Here is a 23384-nt window from a genome sequence, read left to right as displayed (position 1 = left end):
GTAAGACCTGTAGCGTCTGCCAGAGGGCATCAGCTTGTGACCAGGTTGGTATGGGTCCCTAACAATGTTTACCCGGCTCTGCTGAGGTAGTGAGGGCCGGCAATGTCATTCAGTGAGGGCTGAGAGCAGCCGATGATCTTCTGGGCGGTGTTGATCACTCTCTGCATGGCTTTTCTGTCTGCTGCCGTTCTTCCAGCGTACCACACTGTAATGCAATATGCCAGGATGCTCTCCACAGTAGCTCTATAGAAGGTTACCATAAGCTTAGATTCCAAGTTATTCCTCCTGGGTACCCCTCAGGAAATTGAGTCGTTTCTGGGCCTTCTTCACCACTACCGTGGTGTTGGTAGACCAGGAGAGCTTTTCCGTGACGTGGACCCCCAGGAATTTGAAGGACTGAACCCTGTCTACGCATACTCCATTTATGAGGAGTGGGGCCAGATCTGTGATGCGTTTGCGAAAGTCCAGGATTATTTCTTAATTTTCGTGGTGTTTAGTGTGAGATTGTTCACCAAACACCACAAAGACAGTTTGTTGACCTCACCTCTGTAGGCAGACTCATCCCCCCCGAGATGAGTCCGACCACAGTGGTGTCATCGGCAAATTTGATGATGTAGTTAGAGTGGTGGTTGGGTGTACAGTTGTATATGTACAGGGAGTATAATAATAATAATTATCAGACATAGGCCCTGTCGTCATCATCAACAACAAAAACCTATTTGTCATCACACCCAGAAACTGCGTATGACGAAATTGGTAGTGCTTCTCCATAAGGTGCGTTTTCTCGGCAAAAGACCTAAATAAGTGATAGGTTACGGACTGGTAATTTGGCTATCTGCCGTTATGGATACCTCGCGTCACCCCGCTGAGCGGGTCACTTACCTCTCACTGTCTTTCACTTACCTTCAGTCAGCCAGTAGGAGGCAGCTCACCACCCAAACATCTTTTCATATTACCTCGGAAGGGAATGTGTGTTGTCTTACCGCAGGTTAAGAGTTCTGATGGATGTGGGGAAAAACTGAGAAGAGTACACAGCCTTGAAGGGAGCCAGTGCTCAGTGTAATGGAGGAAGAGAGATGGGGACCAAGTCTATCAGTTTGTGGACGGTTGGTTAAGAAGTTCTTAATCCATCAGCAGATGGAAGAGGATAGGTGGGAGAGTTTGTCAGCCAGAATGTCCGGTATTATAGTGTTGAAGGCTGAGCTATAGTCAATGAAAATCATCCTCACATAGTTCCCAAGGTGCTTCAGGTGGCTCAGTGCTGTGTGTAGAGCTAAGGCGATGGCGTCCTCAGTGGACCTGTTTGCTCTATAAGCAAACTGGTGAGGGTCAACTGAGGGAGGGATTGTATCCCTGATGTGGCGGGCGACCAACTTTTCAAAGCATTTCATGATCACAGGTGTAAATGCAACAGGCCTATAATCATTCAGGCTGTCAGGCTGTAATTAATAGCAGAATAAATCACAAAGTAGTGAATTCGCAATAAGTGAAGTCGAGATAATCGAAGGGATTACTGGAATCCGTTCCCACCCTCCGAAAAACCACCAAAAACAGGATATTACAATGAAGAAACATCTTTGTATTTGTTCTAATTCACTCCCTACTCACAATGTACCAAATACCAATCTAGACGTTATGATCTTCAATACTAAAATGTACAGACAGACGGTCACGTTTTAACGCGGACAAGAGAGAGAGAAAGGACAGAAGAGAGACTTGACGGCAATGCGCTCGTAACATAAACTTTAAATGTAACTGTAATTGGATTGGATTGGATAACTTTATTCATGCCGTATTCGGGAAATTTCGTTGTCACAGTAGCAAGAGGGTCAGGATGCAGGAATAGGAAATTCATTTTAGACATAAATAGAAATAGATAGGTAATAAGTAAGTTAATAAATAAATACATGAATAAATATATAAATAAATAAGAGTGTCTCTGAGGTGTGTATATATATATATATACTATATACAGACACTCCCCTACTTACGAACGAGTTAGGTTCCGAGCGATTGTTCATAAGTTGAATTTGTTTGTAAGTTGATTCAGTGCTATATTTTGTATTATAATTTATGTTTAAGGCCTATATAAGTATATTGAAGGTTTATATAAGTGCATTTGTATGTTTAAGGCTTGTATAAGTAACACGCATTGGTTTGTACTGAAAAAAACATTTAATAAAATGGAGAGAATATTTACAGTACTGTATAGAGAGAGAGAGATATTTATGTATTAGAAACTGGCCGAAAGAAGCGATCTAACGACGATTGCACAGTTTTCTTCTTTTTTTCATCATAAATGATGCGGTAGCACTGTATGGTATCATTCAATTGATTTGCAAACTTTGTGCAACGTTCAGGATTTCTTTTGTAAATACAGCCGAAATGACGGCCAGCACCAAATTAGTGTGGTCGCCGGCTGTATTTACAAAAGAAATCCTGCCGCTAAATGTTGGCGTCAACAGAGCTTTCAAAGCTAGACTGTGAACTATGTATATATATTATATATAATAACTCGGAGCTTGCCGTCATTCACGGAGGCTTAAGAACTACAACCGCGGGACCCAGCGTTTTGGAAGACTCATTTGGGCAATTGTTTAATTCGGACACAGAAAATGAGGACTTTGATGGATTTGTGGGTGATGATGACCTGAGTAAGTTGTAAAATGTCTAAATAAAGTACAACCGAACTCAGTTTTGCTTACGTTGCCTTTTTAAAACATGTTTTAGCGTGTGGGTGTAGCGAGGAAGAACTATATTTCCCAGCAGTCACTGCGCACCGGAACCCGGAAATAGGCTGCTTCCGGTAGCCAGCGCTATTGCGTTATGATGTTCATCCATATATAATATATATGCGTCTAATGAAATGGTGCATGCTTTGTGTGTCTAAAATACAGAAATAGCACTCGTTACTGACACTGCGGCGTAAAATACGATGCGCCAAATAGGCGTGAAAATATGGTATATATATATGTATATATGTGTGTGTATATATATATACATAGATATAGATATTTATATATATACACATAGATATATATATATATATATATATATATATATATATATATATATATATATATATATATATATATATATATATATATATATATATATATATACACATACGCATACACATATGTGTACATACACCTGTACATACACACATACACATATTAGCACATATATACATACATACACATAATTGCACATGCATGCATACGGTAGGTCTTAACACTCAGCCATTTTTTTTGTTAAAGACCCTGACAGCTGATGAATTAACTTAAGTTAATTACTATACACACACTTAAAAAGGAGTTTTAATCTTACGTTACACTAAATTACACCTTGTGCGATAACCGAGGCAAGGATGTTGTTAATGTATTCCACCGCGGCTTTTGAAGCGGAACTTCCTTTTTCTCCATTCCTCAGAACCTAGTTTTGGGTTGGCTTTGCTGGTGTCTGTTTTAGATGCTTGCTTTAAATTCCGCTGGTTTTTTCGCAAATTATCGACTCGGTTCCGCTATTTCTGGTAAAAAAAATGTAACCTGTACGGCCCGGTGTTCGTAGATATCTTTATGCGAGGGAGATGTGTCGAGAAAGACAGAGCAATGCTGTTCTCATAAGCAGCCTCTCGCATACATGGCCACCCGGACAGCCGCATTGGGAGCCATCTGGTATGCTCGTATCTCAAATTTGTCTCGTATCTCAAAGCAAAAATGTGCTCGGAATTATCCTTGTATCTCTAATTTCTCATATGTTGGGACACTCGTATGTCAAGGTATTACTATATCGGCATGGGTACATTTTGATGTAACAGTACGAATGGTATATATTTCTAGCCTTCGATATTGGTAATTCCTGCCAGCCTGCCGATTAATATGGACTTAATGTTTACTAGTGATTTACCCGTTGTTGGGAGGTTGCATCTTGAAGAACGAATTTTATTTTTTAACTCCTCTACCGTTATATGTTAGGGTCACTGTTAGGTTCACCAATAGATACGCTTTAAGATAAGGTAGACATCGGAGGCCATATTCTGCTTTATCTTGCAAGAGAGAAGCCAGCCTCTATTTTAAAACATTTGCGAGTATTTTCGGAGGTCGATTCGATATCGCCACCTGCTGCGGGATCCAAGTCAAAACAATTAAGAGTTCTTCCCGGCTCTTCATTGTGAACTTGCGACTGGGTGAGAAGTCGAGGTTTCAAAACAATTTTGATAAGTCCAACTTGATAGAGACCTGCCAGGCTTAAAAACAATCGACAGTCCTCGGAGCCAGCTGCAGAGGGGAGTGACCTTCGAGTTTGTTTCGGTGAACATTAAAATAAGCGTTTGTCTTCATTGCAAGCACATATACATATAATGATTAATATTTCACATATACAGTGGTACCTCGACACACGATCATAATCCGTTCCGAGACTGAGATCTTATGACGAGGTTCTCGTAAATTGAGCGGACGTTTCCCATTGAAATGAATGGAAAAAAAAATAATTCGTTCCAGCCCTCTGAAAAAACACCAAAAACAGGATATATGATTGGAAAAAAAACGTTTTATTTCTTCTAATTCCCCATCTATTAACAAAGTAACACATAACTAGTGGTTTAATAGAAATAAAATGTGTTTAATCTAACTAAAATTGGGTGGATTTCGCCGAGGGGAGAGGGGCACAAAAGGGGCGGGGGGCTTCGGGGTTTTTTCTCCACACAACGCACTCGTAAACGGAACAAACACTCCACCCTCACGTTCGCTATCGATGGGCTGTTTGCTGTTGTACTATTCCCTTCAAAATATTCCGAAAATGATGCACACAAATGTCCTCACAATCGGATAACGCACGACCACTTGCCAACGAGCAGCAGTCTTTTATCAGCGATCGCTCTGCTGCTCATGGGAGCTTCGGGGGCGCTGGCTAGCGGCTCCCTTTTAGCGTGTAGCATCTGTGTTCGCATCCCCTCGAACGGCGCCTATGATAGAGTTGCTACCGTGGATGCTATTGCGGGGAGTTGCGAGCCAGTGCCCCTGATGTTCTTATGAGCAGCCAACGAGCAGCAGTCTTTTATCAGCGATCGCTCCGCTGCTCATGGGAGCTTCGGAGGCGCTGGCTAGCGGCTCGCTTTTAGCGTGTAGCATCTGTGTTCGCATCCCCTCGAACGGCACCTAGAGTTGCTACCGTGGATGCTATTGCAGGGAGTTGCGAGCCAGTGCCCCTGATGTTCTTATGAGCAGCGAACGAGAAGTAATATAATACTCCTCGTATTAGATAAAAATAACAGGAAATGCAGCAGCTGAGCTTACCCACGTATTGATTGTGGGTAAAGTTTTATTCTGAGAAAGAGTGCCATTGCCTTTCGGCGTTGTGTGCACGAGTATACTTCATTAACCAGAAAGCCCTCTTTTCCCCGCGCATGCGCGTTGTGCGTTTCCTGGTCTGAATAACTCATTCGGTGCTCGTAAATATTGTTATACACGAAAGATATGCAAAAAAGACAGTGCCATGGCCACCTGGCTTGGTCGCATCACAAAATTTTGATCGCATGACGGGCGAATTATTCGATCGAAATTTCCGTCGTAAGACGAGAATTTTGTATGACGAGCGGTCGTGTGACGAGGTACATGTAATGATTAATATTTCAAGCACATTTATAATAGTACCCAAAATAACTCCAACATTCACCAATAGGCATCCCCAAATGCATGCACAAATAAAGAGACAAGACAATCCTCTGGGATATTCTTGCAAGAGAGAATCGAACCTCACTCGTCTCTGTCCAGGTTCATTCTGTCCTCACACGCATCTTTTTCATGTTTATTAGCTTCAAGGACCCTAATTACAATGGACGTCTCAGCTCTTAAGGGAGGGATGGGAAAACAGGAGTGAGAAGTCAATAATCAAGGACCCTAGTTACAATAGAAGTTTTAGCTCTCAAAACAAATGAAGGTCATGTAGAGTTGAAGGATCTTCTCCACATTCCAGCAGTCCACGAGGATTCGATCTTCCTGTTGTTTGGTCTAACTAAGGAGCAAAGCATTTACATTGTTGCAAGCAAATGTACTATAATACTTTTCTAATGTTAATAAGCTAAATAAAGCAAAGCGTTCTTCATTGCGAGCAAATATATAATAATGTAAGACTAATAACCCTAACACATTGACAGTTTCAGATTTCCAATCCATTTCAAGTGGGATTCATTCATTTGCTGCCACCCTCCCACTTCAAATGAAATGGACTAGTGATAAATTTGTTGAAATTTACAGCAGAAGAACTTTTGACCTCCACATGACTGGACATCTAACATCGCCTTGGGAAGGCCTTCTTTTAATTACAGCAGCGTGCGGAACTTGCCGCCACCTAGAATAGGGTGTCAGGGGTGTGATCTTGAAAATAACGCACCGCATTGGCACGTTATTTCTTAGTATTCCCCGATACCAATGACGCCATTTTAGTTTCGTATTTGTAAACACTACTGGAATGTGTGTCAAAGACATTGTACCCTATCCAAGACGCTCATCTTTTCTTGTTTTTTTTATTTAGGGAACAGGAAGCACAGGCGAAGCCGCAGTCGGAGCAAAGAGGTAACTAATCTCTAGCTTCAAACTTTCAATTGATAGCATATTTTCATGTGACACTTCAAGTGCGTTAGTTGTTACTAGTTAGGCCACTGAGGTGAGTATTTGATCAGCGGTCCCCAACCAGGTACGAGGAGGTAATATTGAGACTAAAGCACATTCGCAAAGTAGTCACAGCACTTGACTTCTTCCAAAATTAAAATAGTGTGTAAAAATTGTGTCCCTACGGCTAGATGCAGCCTGGACTATCATTTTGCATGGCCCGGAAAAATTAAATCAAGCCCATCGACTTCATGTTTCCTGCTAAAATATACATAATTTATGTAAAACTTTTTCACTCCAGAAAATGGAAAATATTTATGGTAATAGTTTTAACAAAATGAAAAAAAACATTTTGTTTTCATTTTCTGTTTTATGTTTATGAAATACAAAAGTGAAAAAGATTTTTTAAATTAATTTGTTCATTCTTTTTATTTAATAAAAATTGCAAATAAATAAAATATTTAGTCATTCGTTTTTTGAATTGCTTATCCTTACAAAGGTCACAGTGGTTGCTGGAGCCTATCTATGCTAACTATGGGCACCAGGCGGGGACACCCTGAATCGATGGGCAGCCAATGGGAGGGCACCAGGAGACGGACAACCATTGAGCTCATACTCATACCTAGGGGAAATTTAGAGTTCTAGTTCAACCAGCATACCCTGCATTTTGGGATGCGCGAGGAAACCGAAGTATGTGGAGAGAACCCACACAAGCCCGGGCAGAACATGCAAACGCAAAACAGGAAGCTCTGAACCTGGGATTGAACCCTCGATCTCAGAACTCCATACAGTGAGGACCGACCTGGGATTGAATCCTGAACTGAGGCCCATGTGCTAACCACTCAGCTGCCTAAATAAAATTTAAAATAAAAAATATATGACTAAATATATCTATAAAAATTAGAAATTTTGATATTTTTCTTTTTTTGATCAAAAACCACAACAATTGAAATAAACAATTTAAGAAAATATTTGCTCTATCCCTATCTTTTTTCTTCCAAAGGAAATTAAAAGAAAATGAAAGATTCTTCATTTTTAATTCTTTTGAAAAACATGTGCAGTAATCCCTCGCCATTTTCCGGTTCAACTTTCGCAGCGTCACCACACCGTGGATTTTTTTTTCTGGGGAAATTTTATTTTATTTTTTTTAATTACCGTATTTTCACGACTATAAGGGACACTTAAACGTCTTAAATTTGCTCCAAAATAGACAGGGCGCCTTATAATCCAGTGTGCCTTATATATGGACCAATATTAAAATTGTTATCACGATAAAAGAAAATAAATCAGTCGAAAGGGTACACCATCCTCTACAGGTCTCGCAACTACGGTAAGCAGCCTGCGACTTCATTTTCCCCCGTGCGCGGTTCATGCTGGGATATGTAGTTCTTTTGTCAATACACCCAGTATGACGGCGAGCACACTAATTTGGTGCTCGCCGTCGTTCGGGGTGGATTGACAAAAGAACTCCAGCCGCTAGGATATATAGTTCTTTTGTCAACCAATTGACAGCGGCCGTCATTTACTAGGGTGGATTTACAAAAGAACTCCTGCCGCTAGATGTTGGCATCAACAGAGCATTCAGAGCTAGACTGCAAACTATATATATAAATATATTATATATGGATCAATATTGAGCCGCAACAGCTCTCGCAACTACGGCAAGCAGCCCCCGACTCTATTTCCGGTGCGCGGTGAATGCTGAGATATATAAAAGGGCATTTCATTTCGGTTGAGCTCGATCTAGCACATTAATTCTATGTTCGCCGTCATTCCCAGTGGAAGTCTCAACTGTGGTCCGAGCTTTCAGGAAGGCAGAAATTACTGACTCAATTAATGACGACTTTGGTAAGACGAAGACGTGCGTGTTGGATGCCGCATTCGCCCACCTGTTCAACATGAGATATTATGCTATTGCTGTGTCACAAAAATACTAATACTTTAACCTCGGAGAAAATTTGATTTGTAATCTATTAATAAAGTTTGGCTGACCTATCTGACTGTTTTGTTGACATTCCCTTTAGCGCAGCACCATCTAGTGGATGCATAACGTAACCCCAGCCTCTACTGTAGACCCGTATAATGCGGTGCGGTAAACCAGTGTAATGCGGAGCGGTGCGCCTTCTATGAAAAAAAATGTAAGATGTCATTCATTGAGGGTGCGCCTTCTAATGCGCTGCGCCTTATAGTCGTGAAAATATGGTATTCTTATTGTTTTTCAAGTCCATAAAAATGTGAAAATCCACGCTAAAACTCGTAACCACAAGCAGGGCTGCCAACTACCACGGAATTTCAGGAGTTTCTCTGGAAATGCAACGCAAACTCAGGGACCGGACAACCTCCCTAAACTACGGAAGTCATCATTATGCCTGCTCGGGTTAAGTGCAAAATAGATGGCAATTTGGATGAAACTTCTAATAAGAAATCCAGACACCCGAAGTTTATTGGTTCATATTCGACGAAATATCCCATGTTGAAGCCGTCTCCAAAAGAACCTACATTTGCACATTGCACAACATGCAAGTGCGACTTCAGCGTGAGACATATTGGAATTACTGACTGTAAAACGCTTGTAGAAGGACCCAAACACAAAGATAAACTTATTTTTGTTATGCTGTACTTTTTCAATAGTTTACAAAAATACAATGTTTCAATTAATGTAAAAACATGATAACAGTTGAATTTAAATTGTCCTACACTTTTTTTTTTACATTCTATATAAATTTTGCGCTGAATCGCATTCACTCTGGAAATAATCCGGAAACCGGGACAAGAATACTCCTGAAATGGGGTCAACAGATGTTGGCAGCTCTGCAGAAGCCCCTCTTCCTACTAGGACACAGCATTAAAGAACAAAAAGTTTTTAAAGTTCATAAAAATGCAAACCCATGCTGAAACTTGTAAACAGAATCCATTCTTGCTACTAGGACTCAGCACTGAAGATTTTTTTTCTTCCATACTTTGCGGTTTTTCCATTATCGCGGCCATGTCTGGTCCACATTAACCGTGATATTCGAGGGATTACTGTATGCAATAAATGCCAAAAAATCTAAGAAGTTTTGCAATTCATTTCCCCTTTTTTCATTTTGAAAATTGTAAACAAAAGATAATTATAAATGAATGAATAAACGTTGAAAAAGAATGTTTGCATATTTTACAATTATTTTTCAAAACAGAACTGAGGTTAAAATGTAAATATTCTTTAGTTTTAATGTTTAAATTGTTATAAATTTAGAAAAAGAAAGTAATTACAAGTTTTTTTTATCATTCATCACATTTTCAAAATTGTTATATTTAATTTTGGAGAGAAATATAATGGTAGTACACATAATTCATTGTATTGTATTTTCCGCACTATAAGGCGAGACTAAAAGCCTCATATATGGATCAATATTGGTTAATTGTATGAAATTTCCTTTAGCACAGCTCCATCTAGTTGATTGATGTATAACACAACTCCTAAGCACCACTTCTATTACTACTACTACAGCTCCATCTAGTGAATTTCTAACTCAACCCCCTACTACTAGTAGTACCACTACCACTATTCCTGAATTTATAATCCGGTGCGCATTATATATGAAACAAATGTGAAAATAGGCTATTGATTGCAGGTGCCCCTTACAGTGTAGAAAATATGGTACTTTTGCATGCCACACAAAATTATGTGGCGGGTCAGACTTGGCCATTGGACTATGAGTTGACACCTGTAATTTAGAAAATTGGATAAGTTGAAGTTTTTTCACCCAAACTCTCATATTGAATCCAACCTGTGCCTGATAAATTGATTTGGTAGCTTGTAGTCGAAAACAATTCATTTTTCAATCATCGGATTCCACCAACAATAAATTTTGATTAATTATATTATTTTAATATAGGCGGGAAAAAGCGACTGCTGCAATGGAAATGGTTGGGGACCCCCTGAGTAAAATGGAGAAAAAACAGTCAGAAAGAACAGATGAGAGCGGCTTTGACGTTGTGTGATTTAAAACCATTTACTGTGGTGATGATTGACTTTGTAAAATGGTGTGCAAAGACCACATGATAACATTTGTACAATAAATCACACTCAGCGTGCTAAAGCACGAAGAGACTGAACTGAGGAGCCTGCTGACATAGCAAAATAATATCTCGACTACGGTGACAGGTAACTAACTATCTGCTATTCAAACACATATCTACCCTTTTCACTTAGAGATGCACCGAAAATTCACCGCCTGGAAATTTTTGGCCGAAACGTGATTCAAAAGTTGTCTGCCGACGCGCTTTTTCTTTTTTAGACCGAAGTTATTTTACTGATACCTAAAATTGCTCAGCGCAGCTATTAGCAATTAGCCTAAGTGGGGCGACTGAACATAGGCTCATTCTCCCCTCCCAGTCAAAATTTATTGGACATCTGTCGCCTTCAATGAGTTACCAAGCAAGTGAAATCACCAGGAAATGGTGAATCAACCGGAAATAAATTGGAAATTAGCCCGAAATCGTTGGAATTGGAAATAAGCAAAATGTACCAGAAATGATCGTACAATTGACAGAAAGTGGCCCCTATGTACTCCAAAATTAATTCACTGAGAATTAACTCATTGTCTGCCCTTGATAACAATAGACCTCCAATTCAACTGTTGGGACTCACTGTGAATCTTTCAATACCACTGATGGGGCTAGACTTCCAGGGCTGAATGACGTTAGAAAAACACAAACTGATTTTTGTGTGTTTGTGATATATTGTGATCTACATTGTAATAATAAAATACAAGATTTTTCACCAGATAATTTGAATAGCTCTGTTAGGGAAGACTTTGGTTAACTCTGAAGTCTAAGGGGTAGTGGTGGTGATATGGCTAGTAGATCATATAACTTATTTATTTATATATATTTTTTTACAAATAAAACTACTATCTCAATTTTATTAAAGCAAAACGAAATGTGTATTTTAAATAAATAAAATAAAAGTATCACATCCTGCGATGTGAGTATTGCAGATGCGCACATCGCAATGCTGGGGTCTAAATGAGATATCGATCAAGCCTACTTCCAATCCATTTTGGTTGGGAGAGGCAAATGAATGAATGCTCATTCTCCCTTCCCAGACCAAATGGATTGGACGTGTAGTGCTGTCAATGACTTAACAGGTCAAATGACCTGACAATGCCCCAAACTTAACTAGGGACCTGTGAATGCCCTAAAATCAACAGGAAATGACCAAAATGTACAGGAAGTGACCCAAACAAATGGGAAGTAATCCAAAATCAAATGACCCTTAAATTCCCTAAAATTATGAAGACTGATCCAGAATTAATTATTTGCCTGCTATTAAAAACAATGGGCTTCCAATGCATTTTAACTGATATGCATGGTTGTGAACGCTCATCTTTCAATCCCATTAAGAGCACTAGAAGTGCAATTAATTTTTAATAGTAGGTGTGAATGAACAAATGCTCATTTTTCCCTCCCATTCAAAACACTTTTGACCTCTAGCGCCGTCAATAAATAAACAAAAGGAATGACCTGAAAATGTGCCAAAATTAATAGGAAGTGACTGAAACTCTACAGAGAGAGCAAAGGATGGTCTCTAATTGTTTTTGTTTTGCGAGTTTAGTTTTCCGGTATTCAGTTTCGCCCAAAAATTCGATCTTATTTCGGTGCATCCCTACTTTTCATCTGTATTATTCAGTGCTGAATTGTACTGCTTGAAATGGCCACTACTTGGTAGATTGGCTAATGAAAGGTGCATCCCTACTTTTCATCTGTATCATTCATGTACTGATTGAAATGGCCAGTACTTGGTAGATTGGCTAATGAAAGGTTCCAAACAGCTTCGAGTGTACTGAAATGTTTAGTGAATGTGAAAGCGACGGATACGTTGGCACTAACTCTTTGTTGCGCTATTTTCCTGAAAGAGAGCCACTTGTTGTTGAAACAGGCACGTAAGCGAGAGCCGGAGAAGCCACCTAAGTTGCAGAAGCTTGCGGACGGACGCCATGACAGGCTTTCAGCCGACGACGGTGACGAGCGCTCACGCCGCAGAGACCGGAGGTCTCCTGCCGGCTCCTCCCGAGTGCGGTCGGTCCGAGCGTCATGGCAGCTAGCGAAGATGGTGCCTTAGCGTGACCCGCCGCTCTGCTCTTCCCCTCAGACGGCACAGCAGCAGGAGTCGAGACAGGCGACTCTCCTCGCGATCGCACAGTCGTGACAGGAAAAGGAGGGCCCGTTCGCGTTCCAGTTCCAGGTCAAAACACCGCCATCGCAGCAGAAGCAGGTGCGCCTCCTTGAATTTTTATGATTATTTTCATCCTATTTTAGCTTAAAATTCCATCATGAGAAATTCCGCTACAAGTTCAGTTATAATATTTGTAGCCGAATGTTTAACAAGAAGTAAAAATTTAATAATAATATAATAAATCAATTCTGTTGTGAAAAATCCAGTCAATCTTTTTGAATCTAAATATAAAGCAATAATTAAAAATGTAATTGAGAACATTGTATAAAATTGTAAATATTTTTCTTCAAAAATTAAGTAGTGAAAATGCAGTTGCAACTCTTTCTTAAATAATGTTTTCAGATTTTTCATGACTGAATTTTACATTAAAAAATGACAAAAAAATAATTAGCAAAAAGTTAAACATTTTTGGTGGCCTAATTTTTAACAAAATGTTAAAGACTTTTTTTTTAAAATTAAAGACAAAAATTTAATGCCTGGAAGTTTTCCAAAAAATAAATGAATGTAATTTAAATAAAAATAAGTAGCAATATTTTTAACAAATGTAGCTGCAAAAAATGAAGTAGGCTAAATTTATTTTAAAAATAAGTAATCAAAATTCAGTCACACAACCTTTTGTTGTAGAAAAATGTAGTCAAAACCTGAATTTTAAATAAAAAGTAAATATCAAAGCTACAAAAACTACAGAGGCGGGAAAAAAAACAGATGGAAAAACTCAGTCCGTTTTGGCGTTTCATTCGTTTTCTCCCGCTCATGCAAGGCCGGTCTTGAGGGCAGCAGCTTCAGCAGGGGTCCCAGACTTCTATCTCCCCAGCCAGCTCTTACAGAAGGGTCCAGGGCATTCTCGGGCCAGTTGGGAGATATACCGTATTTTCTCGCATATACGCCGTATGTGTAACTAAAAAAAATGATGACTGAATCAAGGGTATGGCTTATATGCGCACAAATTAGACTTGACATGAACGAAACTGCAAGATGACAAAGACGAAACGCCATAACGCAAGACAATGCGGCCGATACGGTCATTTATTTCAACATAGAGAAAAGATAAACTGGTAAAACTCTAAACAAAACTTATTTTGACTTTTTTTTTTACCCGTGCCTGCCATTGGTTGCTCAGCGCGCCGCCATCTTACCGTAGTTAGACGTGCTCTGACTGGCCAGACGCGAGTCGCCTTGATACATGTGTTAGTAGTGTTTACCATGTTGGCACATCCCAATAGTTGTTAAGGCTGATTGAAGGTCTTGCGGTCGATCACTAAAATATCGGCCTTGATACCTGCGTAATGCGTATCTCATGATATTAACCCTAATAATGTCCTTTTGATTCATACAGTATCTCAGAAATACCACTTGTGATGATTTTTCTTAAGATTTTCCCTTCAAAGTAACACATTTGTACTCCCTATTAAAACCATGAATATGGAGGGGGAAATTGGGAATCAGGGGAGCGGCTTATACGCGAGAAATTGTAAAATTCAACAATTTCAAGGCAATTTTCAGGATGCGCCATATCGCCTAGGGCGCTGCCATCTAAACCTAGTTAAACGTGCTCTGACTGGCCAAACGCGAGTAGCCTTGAATTTGAAATAAAACAAAATTCCACTTTGATTGTTATAAATTTCCTATGTTTTCTGTTGTTTTCATTAAAATGGCAGGCTATATCCTTCTTTTCGCACCTAGGTGGACAGCTTGGGGTCCTATAGTTGTAATTTGAGTTTTAGTCTTTAGTAGAGAGCACCGCGAACGTTTCCAGCTGAGTTTGATTCAGTGTTCATCAAAGTTGACTATAATGTGTTGTCAAAGAAGAATGCTCTACATTATCAATTACTTGGATTTGATATAAAAGAAGCTGAGGTATCATCTGTGTGCCTTCGTTTCACTCTCTGACTGGAGTATCTGTAGATGAGGTGTCCCAGCGCTATCAAAGAACATCGCAACGCTAAGCTAACTCACTAATATTGATTTTTTTTCATTGTATTTCTTGTTCGAAAGTGACAACTATTAATATGAACCATCGAAAGAATTAAGATATTTTGACATTAGAAGCAATATGGCTGCCACAACATTTTAAACTTTAAATTAAAATTGTAATTTCTACAATTAGAAAGCATCAGGTTCTCATCAAGATAGACTTATTTATTTTTTCAAATTGAATAATTTGATATTTTGCATTTACAAAGACGGGCATATTAACTTCTTTATAATATTGACCCTAATGATGTTCTTTTGATTCCAATATCTCAGAAATACCACTTGTGATGATTTTTCTTAAGATTTTCCCTTCAAAGTAACACATTCTCACTCCCTATTAAAACCATGAATTTGGAGGTGAAAATTAGGAATCAGGGGCGGCTTATACGCGAGAAAATGTAAAATTCAAATATTTCAAGGCAACTTTCAGGGTGAGGCTCACACGCGCAGGCGGCTTATATCTGAGTAAATATGGTAAGTCTATCTTGATGAGAACCCGATGTTTTTTAATGACATAAATTACAATTTTCTTAACAGGAGTTTAAGATGTTGTGGCGGCCAAATTGAATTCAAATTCAAATGTTGAAATATCTCGATTTTTTTTTTCGATGGTTCATATTACTGCAATAGTTGTCACTTTCGAACAAGAAATAATAAGAAAAAAAATCAATGCATCATTTTTTAAAATTTTACAATCACAAATGTACAATCATTTCCTTTCTGTGTTCCGAAAGGGAGGTTGTTTTCTGCACATAGATACATTCAAAAAGGAAGTAACGTAAGCACAACCAGGAAATATGCTCCTAGCGGTATACGTAGTGTTCAACAAGTCTCTGGGTGCAATAATAGCATACACATTACGTAGGTATCAAGGTTTATATTTTAACGGTCGACCGCAAGACCTTCGATCAGCCTTAACTATTGGGATGTGCTGACATGGAGCACGTTTAACTACGGTAAGATGGCGGCACCTTGAGCAAGCAATAGCAGGCACAAGTACCTGTACTCTCATCTGGCCAGTCAGAGGACGTTTACTATGGTAAGATGGCGACTCCCTGAGCGATTAGTGACTGGCACAAGTGAGTTTTTTTACGTTTTATGCAAGATACGGTTTATTTTTTCCTTGAATTATATTCATAGACATCAAAATACCTTTTGTTTAGCGTTTTATCTGTTTATCTTTTCTCTATTTTGAAATAAATGACTATATCGGTCGCATTACATCATAGCGTCGTCAACTCGCAGTTTCGTGCATGTCGTGTTTTTATGCGCATATAAGCCGTACTCTCGATTCAGTCATCATTTTTTGTCCGACAAAAGTATATGTTCATTAACATGACTATGTTTATGTTCATTAATATATGCTGTCCCTTATTAAATAAATCAAACTCAAACCCTCAAAAATGAGGATATAGGAATTTTTTGCAACTCAATTTTCGCAAGTGAAATTTTCCAGATTGATTAATTTCATCTGAATTTTGACCGTGGAACAATTTGACAAAATTGTTTGGTGACTGAATTTTTTTACATTGAAGTTTTGGATGCTGAAGAAAAAAAATTCAGCTTTAAAATTTCAAAGCACCTATACCTATGATATGTAGTTAGGTAAGGGTCTGCAATAAACTTGCATGGGCTGCAAATTTGAGCCTGACCAGTTTAGTCATCTTGCGTGAGTGTTTTTAACGTGTCAGGTAATGGGGTGGCCTTGAAAACGACAACTCTGTCTGTTGACATTCCGCCCCAATCACGTCACACCAGGGAGCGGAAGAAAAACAGCGAAAAAGTGCGCAAAAGAAGTCGGAGCGGCTCGGCTGATCTACCCATCTTCCGGGGGAGAAACACAGCCATGGACGCACAAGAGGCCCTCGCCCGAAGGTAAGTGAAGAATTTGAGGGCCGGCAAGTGTTGGACTGGTTTCGACAGACCCCTGCTTTGCTTTACAGATTAGAGCGAGCCAAGAAACTCCAGGAGCAGAAGGAGAAGGAGTTGTTGGAAAAATGTCAGCAAGATGTTATTGAAGGTGAGCTTCCACCTGGACTTGCCTTTGAAATGATGACCCTATCATGGGTGGATGTCAAATACGTCCTTGCTAGGAGATCGCCAGCCGATCGCAGGGCACAAGGAGACGGACAACCATGCACACTCACACTCATACCGCGGGTTAACTTAGTGTCCAATCAGCCTACCATGCATGTTTTTGGAATGTGGGAGGAAACCGCAATACCCAGAGGAAACCCCACGCAGGCCTGGGAAGAACTTGCAAACTCCACACAGATGCACCGACCTGGATTTGAACCCAGGACTCCAGAGCTGTGAGACCAACACGCAATCCCCCCGTGTACAATTTGAGTTGCACCATTACCATTTTCTTACCTTCTAGTATTGGCCAATGTCAATATTTCACCAATACCAGTTTTTTTGTTTTTTTTTTTAATTTGAAGACATTTTCTTTTCGTGTAATACCAAATAACTGCATGCTCACTCAAATGTAAAGTAACTGTTTTCATGGATTGGCTAGACCCTGCTTTATCTTCTGCCATTGCCACCGCTAGATGTCCAATCCATTTCAAGTGGATGATGGGTTGAAACTACACAAACAAGCGTTCAACCTTCCACTCCAAATGGATTGGACATCTATTAGTGATGAACACATCGCAATTCACAGCAGAAGGATAATTAGACGTTGGCTCCAGCTCTAGGATCGTCTTGCTCGGTAAAGGTGACAAGGGCTCATTTTTGTTGGTAGCGTGCATAGCTGGTGGATATCTTGGGTAGGGCGGGCATTGGTGGAATCTAGCTCTCAAAGTACATTTTGTGGAATGTTAGCACCATTTTTTCTTAGATCTCCCCGATATTGATGATGTCATTTTAGGGCTGTATCAATATCTGTGCAACCCCAAAAATATATTTTACTATAAAAGCTCAATTATTCCGCTTACAGTTTGTTTGTGGTCACGACATTGTAGGTACCGTATTTTCACACCTATAAAACGCACCGCCGGATAGGGCACAGTCTCATTTGCGGGTATATTTTCAGTTTTTTTGTCAATACCTTGGGCACTTCCTCGGATAAGGCGCGAGCATGACACTAGCCTAGTGTATGTTATGCTAGCTGCTAGCGTATTTATCTTGAGATACGAGACAAATTTTTATATACGAGCATACAGCGGATGCGAGAAGCTGCTCATAAGAACATTATGGGCACTCTCTCTCTCCCCGCAACTCCCTCGTGTAATGTCTCTCTGGTCGCAACTCCTTCGTGTAATGTCTCTACGAGCACTGGGCGGAGCGTTGCATTTTTTTCGGTGTTTTTTTCCCCGTTAGTAAGTGCGAATGGCGGAGCTTGAGTACTACTTCCCGGGCAAGTTGGCAAGTGGTCGTGCGTTATCCTATTGTGAGGACATTTGTGTGCATAATTTTCGGAATATTTTGAAGAGAAGACAAAAGCAAACAACCCTCGATAGGTTGCATCTGAAAGTCAGGGTGGAGGCGGGGCAAATAGAGCCAACCCGGGAGAAGAAAGGTATAAAAATGTAAACTAAATTAGAAGTTTAGTGTAAGGTTAGATTAAACTTATTTTTGAGTGTCTGCGCATCGTAATCCAAGTCTAACTTTAGTACAGTGGTACCTCGACATACGAGTGGCCCGACATACGAGTAAAGTTTCGGGCAAATATTTATCTTGAGATTTTGATATACGAGCAGACAGTCGACGCGAGATACTGCTCCTAAGAACATCATGGGCACTGTCTCTCTCCCCGCAACTCCCTCGTGTAATGTCTCTGGTCGCAACTCCCTCTTTGTAATGTCTCTGCGTGCACTGTGCGCACATATTTTCAGTGTTTTTTTTCCCTGTTAGTCATTGCGAATGGCAAGGCGATCGCTAATATGAAATTTATATATACTACTCGTTGGCAAGTGGTCGTGCGTTATCCTATTGTGAGGACATTTTTGTGCATCATTTTCGGAATATTTTGAAGGGAATACAAAAGCAAACAGCCCATCGATAGTGAAAGTCAGGATGGAGGCGGGGCAAATAGAGAAGAAATTTATCAAACTTTAATACAAAATTAGAATTAAGTTTAGTGTAAGGTTAGATTAAACTTATTTTCGAGTGTGTCTGCATCGTAATCCAATATCATTTAAATTTGTTTGTTATCTTACGAGCGATTTGCCGTGCAAAAAGCCCCCCCCCTCCCCTCTCTCTGTCCGTCTCTCTCTCTCTCCCCTCTTCAAAATCTGTATAATTTTAGTACTATTAAACACATTTTAGTAATATTAAACCACTAGTTATGTTAGTTTTGTTAAAAGATGGCGAATTAGAACAAATAAAACATTTTTTCCAATCCAATATCCTGTTTTTGGTGTTTTTTCAGAGGGTTGGAACAAATTAATTTGTTTTTAGTTAATTTCAATGGGAAACGTTCGTTTGAGTTACGAGAAAATCGACATAGGAGCTTAATCCCGGAACGACTTAAGCTCGTATCTCAAGGTACGACTGTACAAATGTTTGCTGTGCTATACGTGTAACTGAAATTTTCATTTCTCATCTAACCCATTTTTCAAAATAGAATTTTTATAGCGCAACAACAGTCTTTTGGTTCTAATCAAGCAGGTGGAACCGGCGAAGCCAACCATTGACAGCCTGAATGATTATAGGCCTGTCGCACTTACGCCTGTGATCATGAAGTGCTTTGAAAAGTTGGTCGCCCGCCATATCAAGAATACAATCCCTCCCTCAGTTGACTAACTACGTGAGGATGCTCTTCATTGACTATAGCTTGACTTATACTTCAACACTATAATACCGGACATTCTGGCTGACAAACTCTCCCACCTTGGACTATCCTCTTCCATCGGCTACTGGATTAAGAAGTTCTTAACCAACCGTCCACAAACTGTTAGACTTGGTCCTCACCTCTCTTCCTCCATTACACTGAGCACTGGCTCCCCTCAAGGCTGTGTATTGAGTCCTCTTCTGTACTCCCTCTACACATACGACTGTACACTGACCCACCAGTCTAACTCCATCATCAAATTTGCTGATGACATCACTGTGGTTGGACTTATCTCAGGGGGGATGAGTCTGCTTACAGAGATGAGGTCAAAAAACTGTCTTCATGGTGTTTAGTGAACAATCTCACACTAAACACCACGAAAACTAAAGAAATAATCCTGGACTTACGCAAACGCAGCACAGATCTGGCCCCACTCCTCATAAATGGAGTATGCGTAGACAGGGTCCAGTCCTTCAAATTCCTGGGGGTCCACGTCACGGACAAGCTCTCCTGGTCTACCAACACCACGGCAATGGTGAAGAAGGCCCAGAAACTACTCCATTTCCTGAGGGTACTCAGGAGGAACAACTTGGACACTAAGCTTCTGGTGACCTTCTATAGAGCCACTGTGGAGAGCATCCTGGCATACTGCATTACAGTGTGGTACGCTGGAAGCACGGCAGCAGACAGAAAGGCCATGCAGAGAGTGATAAACACTGCCCAGAAGATCATCGGCTGCTCTCTGCCCTCACCGGATGACATTGCCAGCCCTCGCTACCTCAGCAGAGCCAGGAACATTGTCAGGGACCAATACCACCCTGGTCACAACCTGTTCCAGCTGCTGCCCTCTGGCAGACGCTACAGGTCTCACAAAGCACGGACAAATAGACTTAAGGACAGTTTTTTTTCCCACAGCCATCAGGACTCTGAACTTGCGTTAGCACGACACACAATCCCTTCTGTGCAATAACTTTGGGGTGTGCGTAATCAATGTGCAATATCTTAGATTGTGCAATATTTTAGAATTGACCTAGCCGGGATGTGACTTTTTATACTTTTATATTATGATTTAGTTTTTTTTTACTGGGAAAACGCACTTTGTGGAGTAGCACCACCAATTTCATTATACACAGCTGTGTATGATGACAATGAAGGCTTTTGATTTGATTTGAGGTGGAACCAGCGAAGCCGGGCACCTCTGCTAGTAACTTCTAATTGTAAACTAACTGGGTACTTGACCCCTTATGGTTCGCAGCGAGCTCTCCGGCGGCCACCCCTAGCACCATCCCGACCGCTGCCGTGACCAACCATGCCCTGAATGTGGCGGCCCTGCTGGCATCAGGCACGCAGGTGACGCCACAGATTGCCATGGCGGCGCAGATGGCGGCGTTGCAGGCCAGGACGTTGGCCGAGACGGGCGTAGCTGTGCCCAGCTACTACAACCCATCTGCCGTCAACCCCTCCAAGTTTGCAGAGCAAGAGAAGAAGCGCAAGAAGCTGTGGCAGGGCAAAAAAGATGGGGTAAGATTGTTATTTTGGGTAGAACTGAAAGGGCTATTCCCATAGACAGTGTTATTGTTGAGGGTTTAACCCTTGATGCCTGAATTTACATTTAAGAATTATAGATAAAAAAAGCATTGAAGTGCAACCCATAAGTACATGATAATAATCATAATGATCGAGAGAACAAGGAGGTAAGAAAGGATGGTGTTGATCATTGGTGGTTGGGCTCTTTTTGTACAGTCATACCTTTTATAGATGTATACGCTGAAAAATGAACCTTATAAAAAGGCCCCGTGAGCTAATGGATTGCAGGTCAGGCAGCAAGCCAGATATCAACTTTAAAAATATGCCGCCTCATGGTGTAGAGGTTCACGGGCAGACGCGGGCTCGATTCCCGCAGACGGCAGTATGATTGGGAATGCTATCGGCTCCAAATATCATTTATTGGTTTCGGTCCTGAAAAACCCATATCGGACGATCACTAGCTTTGAGCCCTAAAAAGTATCATCAGTATGTGTCATTTTGCAGGACAAATCGCAAACAGCCGAGTTATGGGAGAGTCTCAACTTTGGCAACAAGGACCAAAATGTGAAATTTCGCAAACTGATGGGCATCAAGGTGAGAGGCCTCTCTCTTTTTTTTTTTTCTTTCTTCCTACTTGATTCATCAGACATCTGTGTTTGACGGTCTGTAGGCTGACGAGGAGGGAGAAGCGTCCAAAACGCTGAATGACGAAGGACTGAAGACCCTCCAGAAGCAGGAGGAGATGTTCCACAACCTGGACGTCCAGTACGAGATGGCCAGATCGCAGACTCACACACAGCGCGGCATGGGCCTGGGCTTCTCCTCTGCCTTTTCCCGTGGAATGGATTCTGTCTAGAGCGAAGATGAGCGACAACCACTGCTGCTTGGGAATCAAGCTAATATTAAACTTAGTTTTTGTGTTTGTTTTTGTACACAGGGAAAGTAAAACTATTCATTTTCAGTTAATCGAGCAGCCTGACATCCCTCACTTTTTAGAGCTTTGTCGGGAAGGCCCTTTAACAACAAAAAATGGCTTCCATCTCAAAAGAATTGTGCAAAATATTTGAAGCAGCAAATCTTAAATTTTCATTGTTTTAGTTTGACCCCTGATAGAATGTTTTTCAGGCCTTCCAGATTTTACGGGATGACAAATAAATGACTGTCCAAAAAAAACAATGCTTGTCTTTTTGCAACAACCATCTAAAATTTTAATATTAAAAACAATCTCATCACATGTAACCGGAGTGATCCTAGCTTGTTCTGCAGTGATTAATATTTTAAAAAAAAGGTTTCACACTAACCTTGTTTGATTTAATCATCAGTATCAGTTTTAAATATGGGTCCACTTATATTTTGAAACACGTATATATGGAAATATATTTTAAATAGTTTTTTTCATGTTTTACATGAAATGCATTACAAATTCCATGTCAAACACACTTCATTTAATATATTTATAAATTGCAATGATTTTTCATTTATGGGTCATTTCCTGTTGATTTTAGAGCATTGCTGCATCATTCATGGGTTTTTGGATGACAGCCCTCCCACTTTAAATGGATGAGATGTCTATCACCGTCAATGGCAGCCAATATATTAGCCTGGCTCCTAAGAGTCCCAGTTCTGGGGTCAGCTCAGTCCTGTAGATTCCGGGGCTTTGTCCACACATAATTGTAGTTTAAAAATGAGTATTTTGCCCCTGCCGTCAAAAAAAATAAAAATAATTTTAAAAAACGTCCATGGACTCCACCTCATTTGTGAAAAAAAATTCAGGAACACTCAACTGCAAAAAGTGGTTTTCTGCATATTTTATGTGCATGCCAGACATGACTGAAATTTTTGATTTGAGAAATGGAGGGGTTAGGGGGGAGACTATTAGTGTCCTTTGTTTGTTCTGGAGGATTTTTGGGAGAAAGACAGACAGAGGCACAAGACAGACTGAGACTCGGTCACTTCTCACAACAGCGTGCTTTATTGCAAGAAATTACACCCTCATGTTATCTGACTCCATTTCCAAAATTCTTTCCGAGTGGGGGTTTACCTGAACATCCGTGGGGGCAAAGATTCCAAGATATGACACTTCCTCCTGAGCTCTGTGGTTCCCAGGAAATTGGGATACGGGATCAGGAACAGTTTTATCATAATGTTATTTTGCTACGCTTTGATGTATCTATTACTACTGTAGAACACAAGAAGAATTGTTTATAAATCCAACATCTCCCAACAAGCACACACAACTGTGACGAGCTACACAAACCAAGCAACAATAGAA

At 40.3% G+C, this 23384-nt stretch overlaps 1 protein-coding gene across 1 annotated transcript in view; it reads left to right on the top strand.

Annotated features, from left to right (window-relative positions):
- Positions 1-22850, top strand: part of rsrc2 (arginine/serine-rich coiled-coil 2) — a 34182-nt gene extending 11332 nt beyond the window's left edge. The window contains exons 3-10 of the mRNA XM_077600084.1: positions 6538-6578; positions 12538-12677; positions 12751-12873; positions 16567-16683; positions 16752-16828; positions 20841-21106; positions 21617-21706; positions 21783-22850. Coding sequence (XP_077456210.1) covers positions 6538-6578; positions 12538-12677; positions 12751-12873; positions 16567-16683; positions 16752-16828; positions 20841-21106; positions 21617-21706; positions 21783-21968 — 1040 coding nt within the window. The 3' untranslated portion in view covers positions 21969-22850. The remainder of the gene's footprint in view (positions 1-6537; positions 6579-12537; positions 12678-12750; positions 12874-16566; positions 16684-16751; positions 16829-20840; positions 21107-21616; positions 21707-21782) is intronic.
- Positions 22851-23384: the final 534 nt, after the last annotated feature.

Source organism: Stigmatopora argus, chromosome 5, assembly GCF_051989625.1.
Source record: "Stigmatopora argus isolate UIUO_Sarg chromosome 5, RoL_Sarg_1.0, whole genome shotgun sequence".
Lineage (NCBI taxonomy): Eukaryota > Metazoa > Chordata > Actinopteri > Syngnathiformes > Syngnathidae > Stigmatopora > Stigmatopora argus.
Note: the sequence above shows the minus strand (reverse complement) of the source record. Positions and strands in the feature narration are given on the sequence as shown.